General features: G+C 40.5%; 2 protein-coding genes across 5 annotated transcripts; both read right to left on the reverse strand.

The window, feature by feature from the left end:
* Positions 1-180: 180 nt before the first annotated feature.
* LOC133470801 (cortexin domain-containing 1 protein-like) lies at positions 181-4,622 on the reverse strand. 2 transcript variants are annotated; one of them, XM_061759637.1, is made up of 3 exons: positions 4,213-4,622; positions 1,913-2,128; positions 181-867 (listed from the first exon to the last, which is right to left on the reverse strand). In XM_061759637.1, the coding sequence occupies exon 3, from the start codon at positions 806-808 to the stop codon at positions 626-628; it is 183 nt and encodes a 60-aa protein (XP_061615621.1). In that variant the 5' UTR covers positions 809-867; positions 1,913-2,128; positions 4,213-4,622; the 3' UTR covers positions 181-625. The 2 variants fall into 2 exon arrangements, with proteins under 2 accessions (XP_061615621.1, XP_061615620.1); XM_061759636.1 differs by lacking the exon at positions 4,213-4,622 and having other exon boundaries at positions 1,913-2,852.
* Positions 4,623-4,883: 261 nt separating this feature from the next.
* On the reverse strand, positions 4,884-25,890 carry cers2a (ceramide synthase 2a). Of its 3 annotated transcripts, none has more exons than XM_061759633.1 (11): positions 25,536-25,890; positions 15,944-16,138; positions 15,739-15,856; positions 15,479-15,597; positions 13,474-13,531; positions 13,275-13,325; positions 13,010-13,102; positions 7,959-8,087; positions 7,018-7,124; positions 6,332-6,485; positions 4,884-6,260 (listed from the first exon to the last, which is right to left on the reverse strand). In XM_061759633.1, exons 2-11 carry the CDS (start codon positions 16,111-16,113, stop codon positions 6,102-6,104), a joined length of 1,158 nt encoding a protein of 385 aa, XP_061615617.1. In that variant the 5' UTR covers positions 16,114-16,138; positions 25,536-25,890; the 3' UTR covers positions 4,884-6,101. The 3 variants fall into 3 exon arrangements, with proteins under 3 accessions (XP_061615617.1, XP_061615616.1, XP_061615618.1); XM_061759632.1 differs by having other exon boundaries at positions 15,944-16,114; positions 25,536-25,888; XM_061759634.1 differs by lacking the exon at positions 25,536-25,890 and adding an exon at positions 17,837-17,960 and having other exon boundaries at positions 15,944-16,114.
* Between the last annotated feature and the right edge of the window lie 697 nt (positions 25,891-26,587).

Genomic DNA, 26,587 nt, shown 5'->3' on the forward strand with positions numbered 1-26,587 from the left:
AGCGTAGTAGGCCTACGTTTTCATTAAATTAAAAAACAAACAAAAAACAGGCATTTTTTCAACGGTGGAATTTTTTTTGAAATGATTTATCACACAAATCTGGCATTTGAGCAGGGGTATGTGGACATTTTATACCCACTGTACAATATAAAAACTACTGTCAATCCAATAATGACCACTTGCACTGTACAATGTTGTCCAATATGAGAGCTGTATGAAATAGTCTGTCTTTACAAATGTGATCATGTTTTAATAGACACTGTCAGAGAGGTATTCATTTAACAATATGTTTATTGTTGTGCTTGGAGTTTGTAGTGGTGTAGAACTGGAGTACATTATTAGAGACATTTTAGCATTAACAATATCATTGCAGTTGAAGAGTTTCTACTACTACTGGTGGTGTATTAACTATTAAAGAAAACATTAAAAATAGCAATGCTGTTAATTATGGTTAGCTGTGTTATAAACCTTAAATTGGATGGTGGTCTAAGGAATCTATTAAGCACCGTACGTTTACAGTAAGTCAAACACTCAAATAGATCACATTTACAAGAGTGTATTTAAGATTTTGTTGTTGTTGTTGTAGTAGATTTAGTTTCTAGTCCGTCGCAACTATTCAGGGTCTTCATGTAATCTGCTCCTCCTGATAGGTGGAGGTGGAGATGGAACCGTAAGGGTCGACCACCGTCTGGGCACAGCGCACCACCGTCACCAGCAGGAAGAAACACAGAAGGAAGAGGAAGAAGAGAGCAAAGCCCAGATCCACATCAACCTCCAACGGGGGCGCAGGATGTGCCCTGTGGTCCATGTGGCCGATTCCCCCCAGTGTCAGTTCAAATGTGTACCAAGGAGACGATGACCTCCATGCTACAAAAGAGACAAAGATGAAGATGAACGAGTGCTTCTTTACGCTTCTGATAAATGTCATGACATTCTTGTCTGTTGGTTGTAGATGGTTGATAACATTCAGTACAGAACCCACTGAAAATGGCTTACTGATAAATTATGCATATACAGCTTGCTTTCTTTTGCCATTTTTAATTGTGTTCGGTGTAGCATAACTAGATAGATTAGATAAGACCGATAGGTGGTCAGATAGACATCTGAGAGGGGGATAAATACATCCAGTATAGAGAAAGAGCTAAAGCGATATAGAGAAAGGTAGCAATAGATTCTGAGATAGAGATACAACAGATCTTCGATAGAGCTAAAGAGATAGGTCGTTATAGATACCGCTATATGATGGAGAAATAGGCATCTCTAGTGATGGAAATTGAGAAATATTTGAAATAGAGCAAGATTTGGTTCGAGATATTTGAGAGAAAGAGATAGAGAGATTAAGTGATGGGTAGACAAAGACATGATGAGAGATAGTCTAGATAGCCTACAGCAATGCATAGACACCAGGAGTGATAGAAATGGATAGATATCTGAGCTAGAGCTAGAGAAAGAGTTGGAGAGATCGCTATCGATAGATGGATCGAGATAACGATAGAAAGATAAGAGAGCGAGAGAAACGGCTAGAGATATAGCGCTATAGTTCTGAGAAAACAATTGATATAGAGAACGATAGCTACAGAGATAGAGAGCGATAATATCTGAGCGATAGATAAGATAGAGCTATAGTTAAAGATTAACAGATATCTGATTGAGAAAAAAAAGTCGTTAATACTGAAATCTTTTGAAGTTCCCCGTTTTGTAAAGTGGGCATGCAACATTCTTTTTTTTTTTTTTTTACATACCTGTATGATTTCACTGCATGCATTATATATTGAGGGATACAAACATTCATACACTTTTATTTTGGTATTCAGGATGTGCCAAAACATTCAAGCATCACAGACATGCTTACAATCTGAACATTACACCGAAACAAGAAATAAATGCACAGTGAATAGATAATCTAACTTACCACGCAGCCATGCTTGCACTGCAAGGACTCTATTGTCTTTGCGGGTTTTCCGCCATGCGTCCAAACTTTCGAAGAGTTTCAAACACCTGCGTTGGTTCCGCCGCTGCTTCCTTATAATGTCACTTACATAAGACGGTGATTGGTTAGCGCAGCTTTTACGCTCATCTTCCTTCCCTCATGATCATTACATGAGAAAATGAGCTTACTCGCACACACCTTGGGGAACATTACACTGCACTGAGATAACATTGTACATGTGTGAACTGATTTATGTCCCTAACAACTTAAAAGGATATTGGGTACTCGCATTCCTGCAACATTCATGGCGTACGCTTGCGTCTTGCGGCCTCCTCTGGAGCTGTAAGCCCTTATTAATACTTAAGAGGGAATTTGATAAGTCGACAGCGTGCAAGTGAATCAAACACCCGACACACTTTTGTTCTCTTGTCAAAGGAGGCGTTTACGTGTCACCGCTTAAGACTTCACACTGTTCAAATTTAGATGCTGACCTTATGTGTTACATAAAGGCTGACTAGGTACCACAAAGAGGACAAAACATTTGCGGATTTGGGAGGAGTAAGGATAGTATGCGCAGGCGAAACAGGAGATGCAATCGCAATTGACACGTGGCCGTGGCGGGGCAGAAACTGACCCTGCGACATTCAAATGAACAATCTTCACGACCGTGCGTGTAAAGTGATCGGCCGTTGTGTTCAATTAGCCTAGAAGGCCTTTTAGGTTGCGTGCCAAAACAAGGGGAGGCGGGAGGGAACTAAAGCTGGTTGTTGGTTTGAAAAGAATAAACACGCACTCGCACTTTCTCCAACGTTTTACATAAGCAATCACTCGAATGGGGAGTCAGTTTGCAAATGTGAATATCTGGACTACCATCTGTGTATGCTGAGAACTATGGAAATCCATTTGAGCAGTCGTCATGTACCGGTACAATCCAACACACTAGTAGAAAGACCGTCTTACTAGTTTATGTAAAATATTTATTGAATTTTTATTTTCAATTCATCTTAATTTAATCATTATTTACTGTAAGTACATTTGTAAAAATGTTGCTATATTCAAGCACAGTGTTAATGTTGAAACTGTATAATGTTACAGGTGGCTTACAATGACATTAAACAGACTTTTAAGGAATAAAACCTCAGTTTCACTTAGGCCTACTACACAACTGTATTTTAAAGTTGGTCATCATGATGGTGGTACTCGGAGAGCTATTTTTATTAGGTGGTAAAAATTGAGAATGACTGTGCTATATATTAACTAAAATTTTATAATGTTACGAGTAGTACTAGTTGCATGTAGTTGTCAACTAGTGCAAAAGTTTGGCTCACGAGTAACGTGCACTAGTAACGTATAGTTATCCTACTAGTATACCAAAGTTGTCCTACTAGTGAGGACAAAACGCATACTACAAGTCGTACACTGACCTTATGCTGGATTAGCAAAGACATCAAATTAATGTTCAGACGGCTTTGCAGAAAATGTAAAACAGTCATTCTACTAGTGCACTAAATTGCCTTTCTAGCAAGGACAAAAAGCTTGTTAGAACATGGACCTTAAGCTCAATGTCAATGATATAGAAATGCTTAAATGGCTTTCCGGTGAGAACACTTGAGGTTTGACAAATTGTTATTGTTAATTGTTCGATTGTGTTTTTGGGGTCATTTCTCGCTGGAAGACTCCGGCACGTTCCATGTTCATTGCTCTTATGGAGGGAAGGAGGTTTTTGCCCAAAACCTCACGATACATGGCCCCATTCATCCTCTCCTTAACACGGATCAGTCGTCCTGTCACCTTTGCAGGAAGCAGCCCCAAAGCATGAGGTTTCCACCCCCATGCTGCACCGTGGGTATGGTGATGGCACTCATCATTCTTCTTCCTCCAAACACGGTAAGCGGAGTTTGTACCAAAAGGTTCTATTTTGGTCTCATCTGACCACATGACATTCCCCCAAACCTCCTCTGGATCATCCAGACGATCACTGGCAAACTTTAGAGGGGCCTGGGTATGTCCTGGCTTAAGCAGCGGGAACTTTCGGGCACTTCAGGATTTGAATCCATGACGACAGTGTGTTACTAATGGTAACCTTTGTGATTGTGGTCCCTGCTCTCTTGAGGCCATTGACCAGCGCCGCCCCCCCCCCCCCCTCCCCACCCCGTTGTTTTGGGCTGATTCACCATTCTCAAGATCATTGATACCCCACAGGTGGGCTCTTGAGGCAGATTGTTAATCATCTTTCATTCGCCATCTTTTAATAACTACACCAACAGTTGATCTTTTCTTACCAAGCTGCTTGCCTGTTGTAGAGTAGCTCATCCCAGCCTTGTGTAGGTTTACAATTTTGTCCTGCTGTCCTAAGACAGATCTCTGGTCTTGTCCATGGTGGAGAGGTTGGAGTCTGTTTGTGGTTGTGAACAGGTGGTGTTTTTTTTAATTTTTTTTTTTTAAAAATTCAGTTAAGTCAAAACCGGTGCCATTTAATAAGGGTAATGTACGGATGATCGAATACCTTCTGAAAGATGGAAGTAACAGGTCTATGAGAGCCAGAGTTATTGCTGGTTGGCAACTGTATAAATATTTTTTATAAGAACATACAAATAAATTCTTCAATCATATGATGTGATTTCCTGGATTTGTTTTTCTCATACTCTCAAGTCTTTCAATCTTTTTAAGTGGGACAACTTGCACAATTGGTGCCTGTCCAATTCCCCCCCCCCCCCCCCCGTATATATAATATAAAATGAAAAAATACAATATATATGTATAGGCAAAATATGCACTGTAAAACTACTTTGTGCATACTGTTGTACTTGCCATTACCACAAGAGAGCGCTGACAGCCTTGTGTACAATATGTCAAGAAGAGCGCAGACGAGGGCTCCTCTTAAGACAAAGACTGTTCTGGAAGTAGCCTGGTAAATTGCTGACTCAAATTCCCCCCAAAAAGTAAAAAATCATTTTATACAAATATTTTTTAATCCTTGTGATATTACACAACAGCAAAACATAGACTAAAAACACTTTAGAGGCAAAGCTGTTTGGAAGGAGCGGATGGGAGGAGGCAGGAAACAATTGGTGTAAGAATCGGCTCAGAGCGCGACAGTGCGTATTGTGTTGATGTGTTGAGGTACAAAAGATGGCATTTAGTAACAACTCACAATCCAAACGATAAAGGCACTTGTAGATTTAACAAATCAAGCTCTTTTTGTTAACATTGAACCAAAACACTGACAAAAGGAGCCAAACCTCTGGGGAAAATGAATTAGATTGAGATCCAAATGTAAACCTATATGCTCTGACTACAATTAAACGGATCCATAAAGGAAGCCATAAAGTGCATCTTTGGTTACGGAAAAAAATGAAAATAAATTCTACTGACTCCATCCCATAAAGAAGGAAGACTGTATTTGGGTCAGAGTTACTTTTCTCATTTAAACAGGACTGGAAACAAATACAATCACAAAACAAAAAAATATATATTAAGCATAAACAAAAATAACACGTTAAAATGATTTTGGACTGTGTGTGCAGGTTTTGTTGCCAAAAAGGCAAAGCAACTACAACTTGCTTTCATCAAGGCGCAATTCGACCTTGGCGGCTCACTTTCGCAAACTGTTAAAATTCTTATTTGCCATACAGTATTTTGCTTTGCACATTATTGTAACAAAGTTACTACTACGTGTCAGTAAATTGACTTAAATCAGGAAATGGCCCATACTAAGAACTGCCTTCTTTGTATCACTGGCTTGAATGTAATTAGTCAGGTTTAAAGGCAATACTACTTAGAACAGTGTTAACCCGATGCTGTGCGGGAAGGGTATGTCCGTCTGTACCTCAGAGGGGTGGGGGGAGAGAGAGAAAAAAAAAAAAAAAAAAAAAAAAAAAAACACTTCCAGTAACAAGCCATGAAGCTACAAGTAGAGCAGCAACAACTAAATTTGATGAAGTGAAAAAAGCGAACAAGAGACCTCAGTACCAAAGGCACATAATCATGGTCTCCATTGTTCCTTGGTCAATTTCCAGTGATCAGAATTGGTACTATTTAGAGGTGAATAGTGTGTGAGAAAATATTTCGTGTTGCCTCTCCGCATGCCACAATCATATTCTTTGGCTTTCAAGAGAGGGGCGCATGTAAGGCCTCGACTTCCCCACCTTGCACTGCTCTCAAAGTCCACTTAGTACTTTTTTTGGCGGTTGTTGTTGAGCGGGGTATGGCCATTGTGAATGTGACCATTCTTGTGTCCATTTTTCAACTTTCTGGTCCGCTCGCCGCTGCCATCTTCTTCCTCTGACTCGGTCTCTTCTTTGTCGCTCCGTTCATCCTCAACAATTTCCTGTCAATGGGAAAAAGAAGAGCTCGTACGTGTAGCGGCGCTTCATTTGAGACCAAATGCGTGCTTCTTACATTGCCGGGGAGGAACTTGATGACCATGCGTACTATGAGCGCCGCCCAGAAGACGTGCAGAGCCAGCAGCAACAGCAGCAGACCGTTGAAGAAGTAGAAGCCGAAGAAGGGCTCGTAGAGGGTCAGAGGGTACACCAACGTAGCGTGTATGATGCTGCACGCAAGAACAGAGCGAGCAGTCACAACCACCTACATTCGCCATCAAAAGCCCATTGAACCAGGCCACGATGGTGGATAATGCGCCTGTTGTCATGATGGAAATTGTTCCGCTTAATACACACACAAAAAGTGTCGATGCTAAAATGACAAATTATAGAATTACAGTACTTTGATACATGGCCTGTTGGCAGCAAGTTCTATCTGCTTGTTACATTTCTAAACTAGTATAATGTAACAGAAAAACTGGCCTTGTGACAGCTGTGCAATTTACTGTATAGTAGCAGAAGCTGAAACAAAGACCAACTTTGGGATTTTCTGTGTGGAGGCACAGAAATATATGTACTTAACAGCACCAAAACAATGGATCCAATAAAAATGTGGATATCTTTAGTTAGTTCAAAGCATCATCAAGCATGACGAGATTTGCTTGGACTAGTCAATTGTGCACCAGTTGTCCCTCATAATCTTATTCACTTAATGACTCATTATAAAAACAAGAAGAAAGTCTTGTGCAATAGGATGTTTACCAGAAAGGGAAAATGACGAGGCGGGTGATGATGAAAACTACAGCAAAGACAACGAATATGAAGTTGCACGTCCTCTTCCAACCTGCATAGTTGAACATCTTGGCCGACTGAGAAGATAAAAAAAAGACACGTCACAGGATTAACGTAACCATTTTTCACATCTAGAGGGCAGACACCGCCCAACATGGAGACAATGAATAGGTGGAGTTTTGTTTGGTTTATGCTACCTTTCGGCTGAAAATGTTACCAGAAAGTGGCAAAAAAAAAGCAAACAAATGTGCAACTGACTGATTTAAAAATGTATTGTTATTTTCATTATTTCATTACATTTTGACAAAGTTCGACATCCAAAATCAATAATACTCTCTCAATACAAGGATATCCAATTCTCATAATAATTCCTGTTCTAAATGTTGACTTGATTCCAATGTTTTAGATTATGCAAGAATCTCGATGCTGGAATATACCGGGATCTTTTTACCTCATTTCCAACTAGAAGATACTGATTGAACAAATAAAACATAACCAACTCAAAAGGTTTGCAATGTAGGAATCATTTTTGGACTTTATATCAGGGTAACATTGATGTGACGCCAGGTTTCTTGACATGAGGACAGCTAAAACAACAGGTTATGACGTTGCACATTGCTTATGCATGCATTCAACATGCGTGCGGTAAATGACGGGAGTAATTAATGGTAAAATCAAAGTTCAAAGTCAATCAATCCATTTTCTTTTGAACGAGTGTGGAACAGAGAAAGTGTGATGCTGTTACATTACTGTATTGACAGTAAAAATGTGAAAAAGATACATTACAGGTTTGTTTTATGTACAACATTTGACGCGTTGACCAAAGAGTGGTGGTTTAGTGATATTATTGTTTGAGACATTAAACCAAAATACTGAGGCGTACTATCGTGCATGAGATCAAAGTGTAATACCTCCATGAGATAGTCAGAGGCGTCATGCGCTAACATGATCAAAGTCCCTCCCCTGATATAGTTGACCAGCCAGGAGAAACCGATGAGCACAATGGTGGCAATATGGTGAACAATTTGCTCTTTGAAATCCTGGAGAGAAGAAAGAAAAAAGAAAAAAGTACTGTGCTTAGTGACTTATTGATTAAGCTGCAAAGATCAGTTACTGATGGGCAGCAAACTGATGTTCTGTTTTTACTAATGATTAACTCACACTTTGTTACACATCAGTGCAGAACATTTACACATCATTAACAAATCTACATAAAACGGGGGGGGGGGGGTGAAAGAAAAATTAACCAAACAGTTGCTAAACTTGTTTCAACACAACAGCATCCCAGAAAACCACAGAGATAGTTCAGGTAAATTACATGTAACAAAATCCCACCCAGTGACCCTGAATAGGATAAGCAGTGCAGAGAATGGATGAATGGAACAAAATCACATCAAACCTCTCGGTATCTGAGCACGCAGCCCCATCACGTCACTTTTGAGTTTGTTCAGTTAAAACGTGACAAATTCTCAACATGTCAGTATCTGTGCATAACATCCGGTAATGTCACTCTTGAACCTTCGCTCAATTTTAACGGAGCTTTTCAAAACCGAAAGCCCTCAAGTTAGCTTAGAATCATTTAGCGTTCCCTTTCAGATTGATGTTGACGAAGATCCTCCAAACAAGCCTCCCCGAAAAGGCCAGTACTTTCGACACACACTCACTCACTCACAGCTAGCTTGGCTGTCATAATCCTACAAGTGATCAAAAAAGGTAGAGTGTCTGATTTACATTACACAAGTGTTTGGCTTTTTTCATTTATTATTATTTTTTTTTTACTTGTGATACACATTGCGACTTCTCAATTGACATCAACTACCGTATTGCTTTTGCTACTGCTGTCTTTGAATAATGCATTTTGTTATAAAGTTCGCTCGGTCTGTCTCCTCTCAACCACTGTCAAGTAGCATTTAAAATACACTGACAAGTTTTTATATATATATATATATATACACACCTATTGTAATATGTTTCATTAAATAATATTTATTTCATGGACATGGACACAAAGTGCAGACTCAGCTTTTATTTGAAGGTTTCCACATTCAAATTGGATGAAGGTTTCAGGAGTTTCCGCTCCTTAAATGGTGCCAGCCTTTTTTTTTTTTAAAAAAAAGAGACCAAAAGTAATTGGACAATTGACTCAAAGGCCATTTCATGGGCAGGTGTTGCCAATTCCTTCGTTAAGTCATTATCAATTAAGCGTATAAAAGGCTATTGGCTAGATTGGACATGCCCTGCGATTGGCTGGCAACCAGTTCAGGGTGTACCCCGCCTCCTGCCCGATGACAGCTGGGATAGGCTCCAGCATGCCCGCGACCCTAGTGAGGAGAAGCGGCTCAGAAAATGGATGGATGGATGGATGGATAGATTGGACATTGCAAATAAAAAATAAAAAATAAAAACAAACAAAAAAAAACATTTCAAAAAGCCAGCACAGTTTGAGAAGAACATTCTTTGGACAGATGAACTCAAGGTCAACCTCTACCAGAATGACGGCAAGAAAGAGTTTGGAGAAGGCTTGGTACAGCTCATGATCTAAAGCAGGGGTGTCAAACTCAAATGTTTGTGTCTTATTTGCGGGAGGACTGTTGCAATACCAATGTGGAGAGACACTTCAAAACTTGTCATGGCTAGACGAGTGTCATCTATGTCGGAGAACTTAACAGAGCAACTGGACCAGGATCTCGCTACGTTCAGGTGGTTTAGCATTCAGTCTCACGAGTCGGTGGACAGCCCCAGCACAGCTCAGCTAATGACATTTATCCGAATGGTGTTTGATAATTATTCTACAAAAGAAGAACTCCTGACACTTCTGCCACTGAAGACAACAACAAGGGGAATTGACATCTATAACGTGGTGAAAAGCTTCTTCGTGGAGAAAAAGGTGCCATTAGAGAAGCTGGTGTCGGTGACCAGCCATGACAGGCCGGCATGCCGGCTTTATTGCAATGGCAAAGGTGATCCAGACTTCCCGAAGTTTCTACACTACCACTGCATCATTCACCAGCAGGCGATATGTGCAAAAGTGACCGGCTTTGATCATGTGATGACCCCTGTCGTGAACATAATAAATGGCATCCGCTCCAAAGCCAAACAACACAGGAGGTTTCGTGTGCTATTGGAGGAGTTGTCCACGGAATATGGTGACCCATTACTTAACACCGAAATCCGATGACTCAGCAAGGGACGGATGAATTCTGCAGCGTTTTTTGTCACTTCTGAGTGAAATCAAATTGTTCATGCAGTCTAAGGGGGAAGACACATCGCTGCATAAGGACATGGAATGGATACTTGACCTCGCGTTTTTAACAGATTTGACTGAGAAACTGAAGCATTTCAATCGTGAGCTGCAAGGTAAAGGTAAGGCTGTTGTTCACATGATAAGTGCAATAAATGCATTTAAACCAAAGATGAAATTTTTTTCGGTGCATTTACAGAGCAAAAAAATGCTGCACTTTCCCTTTGTGCAGTCAGTGTTAGATGACAATGCTTCTGCACCTGGAGCTTTGGATGAAGTGAACAAGTACTCCCAAGTCATAAACAGACTAGGACAGGAATTTGAAGACAGGTTTTGTGACTTTGATTAACTTGAACCATTCATTCCAAATCCCTTCATGCAAGTGGACATGACATCACCTGCTGAGCAGCTAGGTGCTTTGTTCAACTTGGATGTTGGACAGGTAGAGATAGAAATCCTAACTCTTCAAAATGACCTCCACCCCAAAGCCCATCAGTCGGCACCAAACTTTCGGTGCCTTGTGGACAAAGAAAAGTACAGATGTGTATGCACAGCAGCTATGAAAATTTCCTGCTTTTTTGGTTCAACCTATCTATGTGACTCAGCCTTTTCCAACATGTACTTTATCAAGAACAAACACAGAACACGCCTAGAGTTGCAGTGTCAAATTATACAACAGATTCCAACACACTGGTGCCATATGGTGGTTTTGAAAGCATCATATCAATATTGCATGAAAAATATTGCACAAAATGTTAAAACATGTTCAGAATGGACTATAACTTGTGACAAGAAGATGGATGATGTCTTTGTCCTAAAAATGTTACAAATGATCATTTGCACTACAAAACGGGTGTCAAACTGGTGGCCTGCGGGCCAGCTCCGGCCCGCCACGTCATTTTATGTGGCCCGCGAGAGTGCATCGACTGTGTTTCTTGCTAAAATACTAAAATTGCAAATCGGCTTCACTTTTAAAAAATGTTGCGATATTACAAGCATTTTTTTGTTACCAACGCCCCTTTTAAAATAAAATAGAGCCATACATACTGTCGGTGAACAAACAGTTTTTACTGGCTTCTGATTTCAAAAGTAATTATCCATTAATTTGTGTATATGTAATAATATGAGTCAATCATATGGGTTTGCAGCCAGGACGGCCCTCCGAGTGGAACCATAACTGTGATGTGGCCCGCAACAAAAATGAGTTTGACAACCCTGCACTACAAGGACAGCAGGTGTTCCACCTGACTTTCAAATATTTGCGCACATAAACATAAATAAATGTTTCTTGTTTAAACATGTTTTCTTTACCGTTATTGAGAAAAATAATTACCATACCACATATCGTGAGCAGTCTCTTCACATAGTGTTACTACTACTACTGCTATTCTTTTTATTATGATTACTACTAAAAAGTGATCCGTGCAGTTTTGTTATTTCAGAAGTTTGCTGCAAATAGGTCATGTAGCCCTTCATACTATCGGTGCTCACGAAGTAGCCCTCAGCCTCAAAAAGGTTGGTGACCACTGATCTAAAGCATACCACATCGTCTGTACAACAAGGTGAAGGGATTGTAACGGCATGGGCACGAGGTCACCAATGCTTATTGATGATGTGACACAGAAGAGAAGCAGACGTATGATTTCTGAGGTGCTCAGGAGACATACTGTTGGTTCAAATCCAACCAAATGCTGCCACATTGATTGAACGGCATTCATAATACAGGTGGACAATAACCCAAAACAGCCAAAACAACCTGAGACTTTATTAAAGCAAATCACTGAAATATTCTTGAATGGCCAAGTCAGTCACCCGTTAAAGGTTAAATTTCAGAGAGAAAGGCCCAAAAACTGCCACTGAAAACCACTACAGTAAAGGCCTAGCAGAGCATTTGAAAAAGAGGAAACCCAGCATCTGGTGATGTCAATGAGTTACACTTTAAGCAGCCAATGCAACCAAAAGTCTTTCAGCCAAGTATTAGAAACGAACATAACACTTTTAGTTATTTAATCTGTCCAATTACTTGGAATGAAGGGATTGTGTTTAAAAAATGCTCTAGTTCCTCAATTTTGTGTGCAATCTTTTTGCTCAGTCAACTAAATTAAAGCTCAAAGTCTGCACATCCATCTGATCATTTCATGTAAATTCATTGAGCTATTGTACTGCACTGTGTCCAACCATGTTTTGAAAACCCATTTGACCTCATTGCAGCCATTAATGTAGTAATAAGGCATATTTACATTTACGCCACCTTTCTTGGAAAATACTTGAATTCTAGCAGCAACAAGATTGATTCATGACAATCCAAAGCAGGGGCAATACACATACTACTGTATGATAACATGGGATAATACCATACATATATATGCCTTTGACATTATAACCATCAACAAGGGCAGTCACAACTCTAGTTGGTGCACTGAAGTAATGAAACAATTGTTGTCACTGATGAACTGCCTATTTGCTTTCAGCAGTTCTGCCCTGTGTGCAAAAATGGCAAAGCTGTCGGCTACACAGGACGTTTTCCAGCCCTGCTCGCTTGAGTCACACATTAACTCACAGGGCACCTCGTGACAAAAAAAGCACATCACCAGCCAAGTGTGGTCTCTCATGACTCTAACCGATTGATGACGCAGAAGGCCTTGAAATAGGAATTAAGTAGCTTGGCATTTTCAAAATCAACACTGCATTCAATATTTAGGTGACAGTCCACGTGCTTACCTTACGCTTGACATCTGACGCTACGCTCACAAGCAGGGATACATAGAAGCCCAGTTCAATCATGTAGTACCAGTACTGAGATGCTAAGAGTGGCTAGAGAAAAAAGACAAACATGGGATGTTTTAGACTTGCAACAGAACCTTAGTATTACTTAAGTGATTCCGTGAACAACACAGCCAGAAACAGCTAATAAAAATTCATGCAATTCAAAAATGATTTGACAGAAAATGAACAAAGAAAGTAGTCACCCCATCGATTAGCATACCATTTTTGGGAAGTTATCCCACATCCTCGTCATATTATAGAACCATGGTTTCTGAGAGGGGAGAGACAACTGTTAGGATCCCGCCAGAACATTTGTTGGCAACATCACAAAAATGCCTCCATTAGGTTCCACTTGCGGGAAGATCAATATACATGTTGCCATGCCAACAGTATTTCCAACGGTATAACGTTAGACTCACATCAATAAGGGTTGCCAGGCCAGCAAAGAAAGCAAAAAGGTAAAAGGTAAATCTCCAACTGAAAAGAGAAAGTAGTTGTCACACAAAATATTCTTTCATTTGCGCTGAAGTGCAAGAGTATCTCTCTTACCTGTACTTACCTCTCATAACTTCCTTCTACTTTACGTCATAAGAAAAACATGTCATACCAGTGAAACCTAATCACACTATCGCTGTAGTAATGAATAGCACAAACAAGAATTCATTGCGTTCACACTGCTAAACATAATTTTGTTGGTTTAACTTCAAATTTCAGAATCCATGTGATAAACAAGACAACGAGAACAATAAAAAGATAAAGCTGGACGAATATTTCAAAAAGGTGCAAAAGGTAGAAAAAAATAAAAGAGTAGTAAACAAAAACCAACAATAAGTTGCAGTATGTTATGAATGACATGTACATAAAGTGGAACCTTCAAAATCAAACCCAATCTGTTGTGTGATGCTGGTTGACATCCAAGTTACCGTATTTTAAAACCACTGTTCCCATAACCTTCTCCCTGAGGTGTCACCTTACAGCAGTGGGGGAGTTTTGATGTCCTAATGATCTTAGGAGCTAAGTTGTTGGGGGCTTTATGCTTTATTAGTTTCCCCCAGGGCAGAACGGGTGCTAGGAAAGGGACCAAACACACACACACACACAAAAAAACAGCTCTTATGATGTTACTTTTCAAGTGAGGGGTATGGGATGGGTCTTTGCTGTTGTTTGTGCGTACGCACTAAGCAGCAGATCAAAGCACCCACCCTTTTTGGATGCTCTTACGGGTGTTGCTGGAGAGCGCTCCCGCTGGGACTCCCTCGTTCTGCTGGGGGATTTCAATGCTCACACGGGCAATGTACACTCGGAGGGAAGAGATGGACAGAGCTGTCAACCGATCACCACTTGGTGGTGTATTGGCTCCGTTGGTCCGAAATGGCAGACCCAAACATATTGTGAGGTTCTGTTGAAAAAGTCGGTCTTAGTCCCACGTCAGAAAGAGTTTCACTTCCGACAGGACTTTCACCGCGTCCTGGGGGAGGCAGGGGACATTGAGTCGGAGTGGGCCTTGCTCGGTGCCTCCGTGGCCGATCGAAGCCGTCACCATACAGTGGTTGGTTCTGGTTGTGGTGGCAATCTCGGAAACCGTTGGTAGACATGAATCTGATTAAGAAGCCTCCTGAACATTTCCCTTATGAGGTGTTCCGGGCATGTCCCACTGGGAGCCCCGTGGAAGGAGATGCTGGAGAGACGTCTCCCAGCTGGTCTGAGAATGCCTCCGTATACCCCCGGAAGAGCTGGACGAACACCACTTAAGGTGCCGCCTCCACGACCCGACCCCGAATAAGTGAACAAAAATGGATGGATGTTCTCATTTCAGGGGGCTCAATACAAACGAGTACAAACCAACTGATTTGTTCAAAAAAACCTCACGTTTCCTTTTCTTTGGCATACTATACTACGAAATAGTCGCACAAACGTGGGCCGCTGATTACAAATATGAGATTTGTGTTGATATCAAATTATTGTCAATTGTTAATGTTGCAAATCAATTAAAGATTAAATATATAGTATAGATAAATTTGAGATTTAAAACATTTTGTTCAGAAGAATTCAAGCACAGGTGAGGCTGAAATCATGAAAATTGTACTTGCGTTCACTGAGGAATTGATAAAAAGTCTCCTTTTCAAATAGCGCGTACTCATTTATGGCGAGCATCCATCCATTCTCAACACCGCTTAACCGGTTCATAGTTATGTCTAGCAGTGTATGGGATATTTGAAAAAAAATATTGAAATTTGTACATGGCTCAAATTGTCCCCATCATAAAACCTGTACATGTAATGTTTAAGTAACATTCTTAACTGTGATACAATACTGTGATTAAACACTGTATAATAAACTTCAATATTTGTTGGCGGTGTAATGATGAAAAGGAAAAATGTAGATTATTTTATTAACAGTATCCAGTATAAGAGTTCGAGCTACCTGGCTTCCTGAAACTTTTTTATCTTGCTGGGTCGGTCCTGGTTCCGCCGCTGCTTGAACCATCGTTGCACCTGTCGCACGGAGTAGTCTGTCTGTTTACTTAACTTTTCTAAGGAGCTCTGAAAACAAGGACAGAGGAAAGAAAAGTCAGTGCTGTGCTTGAGTGTTTAGATACTGCTTTATGTCAACAATACACTGAGTTTGTTAGTTGTGTCGCTGCCAAATAACACAAAAGTACGTAGCTGTGTTCTTTTGTTTACCTGTGTGGGTTGCTTGGATATACTGCAGAAGTGGGCCTCCAGTAAGGGATTCAAGGGAGGGCTAACACGCTTTTTGTCCCTCACTCCCAGCAGAGACGCCAGAGGAACCGCTATCCAGCTGTAAAAATCAAAAGCACATATGCTAACTTGTCAGAAAGATTATCAGGCCAATAGAATGCGCTCACCAACAGTGACAATGACTTGCCTTTCAAATATCGGTCTGACAACCAGGAAGCAGATGGCAATCGGGATGAAAGCCCAAAGGTCTGGTAACTGAGGTAGGACGACATTGGGGTCCTTCATGTCGGCCCAACCAAAGCCTCCAGGAAACCAAATCCAGTCTGCCCATAGCCGCTCGCTTAGCCGAGACAACATCCTGGCAATTCAAAAAAGGGAAATGCTGTTGCAGGAAAGTAAGACGTTAATAAGAACACTTCTTTGAATCTTACCTACTCCAGTAAGTATGTGACAGTACAGTCATTATAATTTTTGACTGGAGACGTGTAATTACGTAATAATTTTGACACTGGCATTTGTAGATATGCTTCTTCCTCAAACAGGCCTGTGCACTCTTATATACACCGGGTGATTGAAAAATAACTCCCTATTTTTAAGTACTTGTACTTTATTTCTGAACTATAATTCTTGCAAGAAATGAACATGAGAAGAAAATGTATTGCATGGAGTTTTATTAAAAATTCGATAGGGGCGCCGGCATTAGCCACCAGTTTCTCAAGCCGCCTGGGAACCGCATTAAGTGATTTCACAAGGAACTCTTGTGGGATGGAAGACACAACTTCTCCTAGTCGCCCTGCAAGTCGTTGGTTTGGTAGAAAAGACTTGCTCCTTTAATCGTGGAACATGCACAAATAAAATATTACAACATATGAATAAATAAGTATTTTAAAATAGGCAGTTACTTTTCAATCATCCCTGTAGATGATGAATGTGCAAGATAAATTTAACAAATTAGTCTTTATTCCTCCAGAATGAAGCTATTGCAAACAAAAAAAAGCATCCGGGTCCATCTTAAAAATCTAAATCAAGCTGAAGATCTCTGTGTGCACCATATGGATACAGTACTAGGACTGTAACAATACACTAAAGTTAAAGATTCGATTTGTACCTTGATTTATGACACCTGTCCTATAAAAGAGTACAGTTTTAGAAATAGAATTGTTTTATAAATAAACAAATATATTCATTATATTACTAGTAATAGGTTTGTTATATTGATTTATTTCTAATATATATAATTTATGTACATAATCAGTAAATACATTTGGCAATGTATTGTGCGCTGGTGTCTTTTAAGGTGCATTAACATGTTCGACATATGGCCCCTAACTTGGGAGGTTTTTTGAAGCATTACAGCAAATAGACTGGGTCTTGCCCACTATTATGACTTCCATTGCTGGTTTTAAGCGGGTAGCCGAAATGCTCCCATACCGCTGATCTAAATGAGCTGAGGGGGGCCGCAATTTCAGGGGTATCTGTAGCTCGAGCTCCACTTCACGTAGTCGAACTAGCACAAGTGGTAGGTAGCAAGTTTTGCTCATTCAGGTAAGATGACAGTCACCAGAAAAAGTAGTCACATGACAAGCACCCGGAGGCTTACTAAGGAAATTTATCATCGATTAAGGCTTACATTTTTTTAAATGAATTTAAAGTAATAATAATGATTATAATTACATTATGTTTGGTAGCCCTGTGAGCTGATATGGCTGTATTTGGATTGGAGGCACAAAGGCGTGTGTCGTGGTGCATCGTTACATGTTTCGTATGGATTTTAAGGTCTGGCAACAATATCAGTCATACATTGAATCATACTTCTGTCACAAACACATTGGGAGTAATTGTGAATGTGCAGAATGCAATACAATTAGTAATAATTTACATGCACTTTTCCTTACAAAAGGCAGATAAAGCATACCAACGTACGTCATCCGATTCTGGTCAAGTATCTCAAAATGGGAGCGTGTACGGATCAGAATGTTATTCAGAAGAATATACAGTGTATATGTACACATACAATTGGCTATATAGAGAGTATAAAGTTCTTCAAAGCCAAAATGACAAATTCTGGAGAAAACATTACCTCCTTGGCGGAGATAATCCAAAAATCTTTGTGCATTTATTTAATGAAGTATGTGCAGTAATTGCGAACCAGTTGGACAGCTACGAGCGTTTGACAAGACTGCACCCACGAGGAAGCACAGCACATCAATCGAAAACTGTCCGAGACGCAACTAAGTCATCTTGCTTTGTACACAACGTCTCTGATACGAACAGGAAAACCACGTGGCTTTTCTTAAGACCGCCTCCAACATAAAACTTTTTTTTTTTTTTTTGGTGCGCCTGATTTTATTCTCTTTGGGGGGAAAAAGCAACGCCTCCCCTAACAAATGTCTCCGCCGGCATCACGCGTGCACATGACCGCATACCTCGAGCCACCCGCGGGCGAAACCACATGAATGTTCGAGTTCCGCGCATTTGCGTGATTTGTGTGCGGCTGCGTCTGAAGGCTGGTACCGGGAGGTGTGACGTCATCGGAGCACCATGCGCAGGCGCGTTATTTGTATTAAGCATACGCCGAGGACATCGAGCACAGACCCCGCCTTGATCGGGTTGGCCCGTTGCTTGGAGACGCAAGTGCGTGCGCCATGTTGTGTCTGATCAGCCCGCAAACAAGACAACGGACTGAACGTCATAAGGCGAATTTCTACGAGGTGCGCACAGTTAATGACACACACAAATATGTTTGCGGAACACACGAAATGGGCGCCAAAAACATTGCAAGTCACTTTTAATCTGTTGATTTTAAATGTTGACTCCCGCAAATCTTTCTGTATTTATCATCCCAGTAATTGTGTCACGTAAACGCTCATGCTAACATTAGAAAAATGCATACCTTTTGGATCTTACCTGCTTAAATATTTAAGGAGTAATTATTTATAATTGTCAGATTAAAAATTATGAATGCTGTTTTGCAAATAAACAATATTTGGGAAGCAGGCATTAAAAAAAACCAACATGTGACTTTCAATGTGATGAATATGAATGTTAAAGACCCTGTAAAGCAAGTGTGTCCAAATCATTTTAGTTGAGAGGCAACATTCATTCATTCATTGATGTGAAGTGGGCCGGACGGACGAGTACATTCAACGACAACAACATTTATTGATTATTATCTTGTTGCAAAACCTCATTGTTTCCCTGTCAGGGGTCACAACATTGAATCACTCGCATGATTGGTTTGGCGCAGTTTTTACCCCAGATGCCCTTCCTGACGCAACCCACACATTTGTATCTGGATTTGGGACTGGGAGTGGATAGGAATTGTTGCACCATCTGCTGCGGGGTGTACCACGACACTCCCTGCCACTAAAACCTTTTCATGAAAATGTCCCAAGAAACTTCACTCATTTTTTTTTTTTTTTTTTTTAAATGCACATTTGCACACGAAATTACTTCACAAACAACATATGATATGATGACACACACAGGCGTTGCTTCTGCAGGCGTTACATAAAATTAGTTATTGCATACATGGATTAGAAGTGATCGTATTTTCTCTCTCAGTTAACTAGCTAGCTGGGCCTACACCTCGTAAATACATTTTCCCTTCAGATAGTCAGCTGGTGTGGCCACTTTAGAGCGCCTTGTTGTCAGTCCTGAGTGTGCATAGACCGTGCAGATAAAAAGTACGACTTGAGAGCCAGCGTGTATGTACCTTCGGACTGGCGTAGAGCGACTCGCTAGTATATACTTGGTAAGGAATCCATACAAAGTCTTGCAGTATCACACAACGCAAGTCTGGACTTTAAAACCTATTAACTGGCAGTTATAAAGTCATGGTGACTCTTTCAGTTCATCTGATTATGTTAATCATCATGAGGATTTCATTGACCCTGCTGTATCCCATTGGTGACCACTAAAATCACTGATCTGAGTCCATCAATATGTCTGGCTCATTGTGGTTCAAATGAGCAAACAGGAGAGCAGATTTCGTTTCGGTTCTAACATGTTAAGGATTGGGTATTTATTTAGCCCTGAGTGAAATTATGGGATCCGGGCGTACACACGGAATGTTTTTCTGTCAAACTACTGGAACTGTAAGGCAACCATCGAGCCCAGATAGCACTCATTTGCACATGACTCACCAAAGCCATTCTGTCAGGTTAAAAAGCAACAAAATTAAACACCACACACAGTAAATGCAGATATGTCCTTTGAACTAATTACAGCAGCTCACCAACATTTGCTCAAAACAATTAATCGAACAGCACAGTGGAGCCTAAAAAAAAAATAATTTTTAAATTAAAAAAAATCTGCCCATCCTAAGTCGTTAAAAAAAAGAGAATTACATTGCAAAGAGTCTGCCTTTAAGTGAAGCGACTTACCTCCCAGGCAGATCTGTTATCAGAATTAATGCTAAGTGGTTTGATTTGATTTATTTTCTTAACTCTACATTATGACAAAAAGGCCAACGTCGACTCACCTTCAGTAATTCTTTGTGCCATATTCTCCCATGTGATTAAGAGGAAACATCATATTGCACTTAAAGTTTGGATGCAATTACATTATACGCTACACATACTAATAATATTGTAAAACAGACTTAGAAAGCTATCAAATGTATCTAAACTGTCACAGTCACAAATTTTCTTTTTTTTTCCCTCCCTCTCTCTTTTTTCTTTCTTGACGGCTGGGTCAGACCACCCCTGTCGCTGCCCAGCAGGGGTGGGGGGCAGGCGCCCTCCTCGACAGTGGGGACGAAGCCCATGGCAAGAGGAACCAGCGTCCACGTGAACACTGATGCTGGACCAATGGGCGGCGGCTGTCTGATGGTGCCAAGTGTGCTTCATCTTTGGTGTTGTGGTGTACTTTGATACTTTCTTTGGTGTTTCCACATTCATTCAATCTTACACGTGGCGGTCGATGTAAGAATCCGTGTAAATGTAACGGCCGCAAGCCCAAGCGCTTAAAAAAGGACTTACGCACAAACGGCCGAGTGGGGCCCTTTCTGCTTAAACGCTACATCTCCATCATATATCATCAAAGGGCGAGTAGTAGTAGTAGTACAAAGGTTTATGATGTTGATCTGAAACGATTTGGATGAAAAATATTTGAATGGAAATCATTTGTATTACAATGCTCGCTGGTTGAAACACGATGGCCACTGATTTAGCAGGTACAGTTTATACAGCCAAAAAAAAAAAAAAACAACAATTGTGTTTTGTACGGCTGACTTCACGAGTCTGTTTTCTCCTTGTGCTTCATGTGCTAACTTTAAGTCTTGCCTACTTCCAATACCAAAATGTAGGTGTCAATGTATTTTTTAAGCGCCATTTCCACCAAACAGAAATGTTCAGTTGCATGGGGGTTATGCGCAACCAACTTCCGCATTCGGCAAAGCAGGTTGAAGCACTTCCTTCTAGCTCGGCTAAATAGCGGGACCCTAGAACAGGAGACCAGGACTAAGCACCCCAAGGAACTTTAAATGTCTACTTTTTCTTTTTTTTTTTATCCACAAGATGTCTTCAAGAGCTACCAAAGATGACAATAGCCGATGTTTAGGCTTTGTTCGTGTATACATATACTGCATATCATATTTGTATAAATAAATGACATACATGTGTGTAAGGTGTTTAGTGATAGTGACATGATGTATATGAACATGTTTTTAATACTTGGATGAAAATCATTTGTTGACAATGAATGCTTGCATGGACTGTCTGGAGCCTACGGACATCACCAACTTCAGAGTTTTGTCAGGCTTTCACTGCAGCCACCTTCACTTGCTGCTATTTTGTGAGTATTGCTGTTGTCACTTTTCTCTTCAGCAAGTGAAAAGCATGCTCAATTGGTGTTTTCATATCGCGAATTTGCGACTATCGAAATAATGAGTGAGGGACAACAAAATCAAACGAAACAATTTCACCCATTACAATCAACAGTAATGGTGTGTTCCATCAACCCATCTTTGACAACGCTGAGCTGTTTAGAACTTTCCATAAAGCAGTACAGTTCGATTACACACAGAACAGACAGAGATGGCAAACCCTGACTATTCAGTCTGGTATGTATATAAATTTGGGTGCCAAAAAAATTTGAATATCGATGGAAAGTAAATTTATTTCAATAATTTGTTTCAAAAAGTTAAACTTGCATGTTATATTAGTTCACCACACACAAAGTGAAATATTTCAAGCGTTTTGTTTCATTTTTGATGATTTTGGCAGAAAGATAAAACAAATTAAAATAAACAAATCCAGTATTTCACAAAATTAGAATATCATGACAAAGCTCAAAATTGCAGGCTCCCTGTGTCCCAATCTTGTCAGCTAATTAACACAAAACACCTGCAGAGGTTTTCCTCAGCGTTTAAATGGTCTCAGTCTGGATTAGTAGGCTTCAGAATCATGGAGAAGACTGCTGACTTGACGGTTGTGCAGAAAACCATTCATTAGACACCCTCCATAAGGAGGAAAAAGTCTCAAAAAGAAATTGCAAAAGAAGCTGGATGCTCACAGAGCGCTGTATCAAAGTACATTAACAGAGGAAGGGGAAAATGTGGCTGGAAAAGGTGCACAGGTGACAGGGATGACTGCAGCCTTGAGAGGGTTGTCAAGCAACCGGGATTCACAAATCTAGTAGAGCTTCATAAGGAGTGGACTGAGGCTGGTGTCAGTGCATCACGAACCACCACATACAGACCTCTACAGGACATGGGCTACAGCTGTAGAATTCTATAAGTCAAGCAACTGCTGAACCAAATCCATGAGTCAACCAAATCCTGAACCAAAAACAACGTCAGAAGCGTCTGTGCTGGGCTAAGGAGAAAAAGGTCCGGCTCAAAGTCCTCTTCTAAGATTAAAGTCAATTTTGCATTTCATTTGGAAATCAAGGTCCCATAGTCTGGAGGAAAACTAGAGAAGCACAAAAGTCAAGCAGCTTAAAGTCCAGTGTTAAATATCCTAATGGTTAGGGGAGCCATGTCATTTGCAGGGGTGGGTCCATTATCTTTTATCAAGTCCACAGTCAACACAGCTGTCTACCAGGAAATTGTAGAGCACTTCATGCTTCCAGCTGCCGAAGAGCTTTTTGGAGACAATGATTTTATTTTCCAGCAGGATTTGGCACCTGCTGACAAATCCAAAACTACCAATACCTGGTTTAAGAGCCATGGAATAACAGTACTTGATTGGGCAGCAAACCCGCCTCACTTGAACCCCATTGAGAATTTAAGGGGTTTTATCAAGAGGACGATAAGGGAACACAAACCCTGAAGTGCAGATGATCTGAAGGCCAATATCAAAGCTACTTGGGCTACAATAACACCTGAATTGTGCCAAAGGCTGATCATGCCTTGATGCTGTAATTAATGAAAAAGGAGGCCCAAAGTACTGAGGGCATATTACTTTAATATACTTTTCAGAAGGGCAACATTTCTGTGTTTAAGATCCTTTTTTGTTGGGCACATGAAATATAAAAATTTTGTGAAATGCTGAATTTTTTTTCTGTGTCTTTCTTCCATAATGGCGGCACGGTGGCTGACTGGTTAGAGCGTCAGCCTCACAGTTCTGAGGACCCGGATTCAATCCCCGGCCCCGCCTGTGTGGAGTTTGCATGTTCTCCCCGTGCCTGCGTGGCTTTTCTCCGGGTACTCCGGTTTCCTCCCACATCCCAAAAACATGCATGAATTGGAGACTCTAAATTGCCCGTAGGCATGACTGTGAGTGCGAATGGTTGTTTGTTTCGATGTGCCCTGCGATTGGCTGGCAACCAGTTCAGGGTGTACCCCGCCTCCTGCCCGATGACAGCTGGCATAGGCTCCAGCACGCCCGCGACCCTAGTGAGGAGAAGCGGCTCAGAAAATGGATGGATGGATTTCTTCCATAATCATCAAAATTGAAACAAACGCTTTACATATTTCACTTTGTGCGCGGTGAACTAATATAACAGAAGTTTCACTTTTTTAAACAAATTATTGAAATAAATGGACATTCCCTCGATATTCAATTTTTTTTGGCACATACCTGTAGCATGACATTATATCATGCAACATGCCAAAGTCCAAAGACCAGCTACACGAGCCATCAATGGAAGACACTTTTATTCTTAGCGCAGATTTTTTTAGTTTTTTTTGTTTGTTTGTTTTTTTTTTTTGCAGTGCTGTATACAGGCAAGGCCACATTTTAAGTTCCACACTTTCAGTGTAGCATCACTTTGTGCCGCACTGAGCAGAAAAAAAGAGGCGGTAGTGGTCCCCCATTAACATCGGAGTCCCCATCAGTAATAATCGTTGTTCCCAGAGAGCAGACAGAGTATATGTCTGCGAGTATTGTTGTATGCTCAGTTTGTATGTGTTGCTGCTCTGTATAGGTTAAACTAGCAGAACCTAATGTGAACCTAATTTCTGTTAGCCCATCTATGGTGTTTTGCATTATACGTGAATATTAAGCTAGCAGACTTTTGTGAGACGAAACCAAATGGTTTGGTTGGACATTTTGTTTTTTTAAATATACAATGTTTAATCCTCTTTTGTTGTATGCTCTGTTAATATGTGTTGCTGCTACATGTGTGTTAAAGTCACAGTTTTTGTAGGTTCATAATTACTGTGACATCTATGCTAATTTCTGCTGGCCTATCTCATGGCGTTTAGGGTTGTATGTTAGCATTCAGATTTCAGCCTTTCATTAGATGAAATTATATGGCGTGATTGAACCGTTTGGTGTTTAAATACACATTTTGAAAACCTATTTTGGCTACATGAGTTTTACAGTAAACTCGAACTGGGAGGAAACGGCTTGCAAGCACGCTTTGCCGCTCATTTGGAGAAATGTGCGCGTGTAAGTTTAAAGTGTGTGGGAGTGCTGAAAACTCATTTTAACAATGTTTCCATGGCAACAGTGTTGACTTTACTATCACAACGTTTGACAGAGGTGATGCAAAACATTACACCCTGCACTAGACCCAGAAATGTCACAGCACACACATAAATTACTGATATAAAGCCCTAAGAAGATATTTGCTGTATTTAGACTTACTGCACAAATGTACTCTAATATCTATTGAAGACAAACCTGTACTTGACAGGTTGGAGCATCCTAGAATTGACTTTCAAACCGAAACTGTAGTTTCTGTGCCTGTCACAGCTTTATACGCACTTTGCGTACAAGCTTAGGGAGCGGTTCTGTCCACAAACGCGAACTAACGTGGCGCAAGCGGGGAGTCTCCGAGGACATAAAGGAACCACACGTTAAGAAATGCGAAAGCAATAAAACAAGTGTTCTGCCTTAAATGGCCATGTCACGTGAAAAAGGCATGAGCAACTTTGAAGCGGTACGTCACAGTTTACGTTAGAAAACTTTTTACGTAACAACCGGAATTAACCTAATGGACCAGTTTTCTAAACCCCACAAGTTTTTGTTCATGTTCTCACTGAGGGGGAAATTAACTTAAAAAATAATCATAATTTAAAAAAAAAAAACAACAAAAACCGTTTAGTGGGCTTGTCTTATCGCGGTTCTCTTAAACAAACAACAGAAAGGAGGACAAGTTAGGGCCTGTTAGCTAGCTCAACTTTGATGTTTAGCTCTTTTCCGCCTCTTTCTTAATTTGCCTGTCACGCGAGTTTTTTTTATGCATCTTTTTAATGAAACGACGCCACAAACGCTGTCTCAAATAGTACACGCGCCACGGTGGAAATAGTGTTGAAACTTTGAAGAGGAATAAACGGCCCGAGTGAATTGAAGAAAGAGTCCGTCGTGTAACGGTGCTGCCCAACTTACCTCTTGACACTTTGTACGTCGCAATATGTTTGCAGCTGCTTGTCCTCTTTTCCTGTTCGAGCTGAGTGAATTTCACGTACGCTTCCCCATTCAAGACACTCCAACTTTCAATGATTTGCCAAGAGCCCGTTTCCCCCTCCGATGCAGCTCCGCTTCGCCTCAATTCCTCTGGGGAAAAGCTGTCGTACTTTTACTCCGCAGCGCTTTTCCTTTGAAGTGGAGACTGTGAAGCCTATCAAAAAGGACGGGGCAACGTTATGTTGACTTTTTCGTGTGCTATCAACAGTGCGCGCGGACGGACGTGGGTGCACGTAGTGAATATTACAGTTGGTATTAGTAGGTTTAAAGTGTGCCGGGGGGCGGGTAGCAAGGCTGGTAAAAGTGACGTGAGCCTTGGATGAGGGTTGATCATTCGTGTCAGTGAAGATGGGCTTCGCTTTTTAGCCTCTAGAGGGCGCCAGAAACACTTATACCACCGCATTATTTCAAGGAAATATTCATATACGTACACTTAGGTGAAATATTATTGATATCCAGTGGTCCGTGTACTCGCTTTGTCCTTTTTTTTTTTTATTTTTTTTTTTTAAATTAACTAAGGCAATTCAGCCCACTAGTAGAACGACTGCGTCTTATTGGAGGGGTTCTCAAACTTTATATACCAAGTACCGCATTAAAAAATACTTTCTACATCATGACCGACATCAAAATACTATAGTATACTTCAACAAAGACGAGATGGAAGCTTTAATCCTAAAAAGTATTTTTAACATTATTTTAAGCCATTGAATGTACTGGAGTTTGAACGTCAACCCTGCACTTAAATATAGGGGAAACAAAACTGCACTTAAATAACGATTAAATTAAAATGTATCGCACAAGTTAATTTTTTTTTTTACCTAAATAAATTTAGGTTTAAAATATGTTAAATGCAAGTGTATCGTACTTAAAGGTTATATACAACTGAGCTGTATGCTGTACTGGGAAAAAAAAAGTTTAAGCCACTGTAACATTATGTTGAACATTTAATTCAGTGATTCTTCACGCACTACAAG

The sequence above is a fragment of the Phyllopteryx taeniolatus genome, chromosome 21 (assembly GCF_024500385.1).
Source record: "Phyllopteryx taeniolatus isolate TA_2022b chromosome 21, UOR_Ptae_1.2, whole genome shotgun sequence".
Lineage (NCBI taxonomy): Eukaryota > Metazoa > Chordata > Actinopteri > Syngnathiformes > Syngnathidae > Phyllopteryx > Phyllopteryx taeniolatus.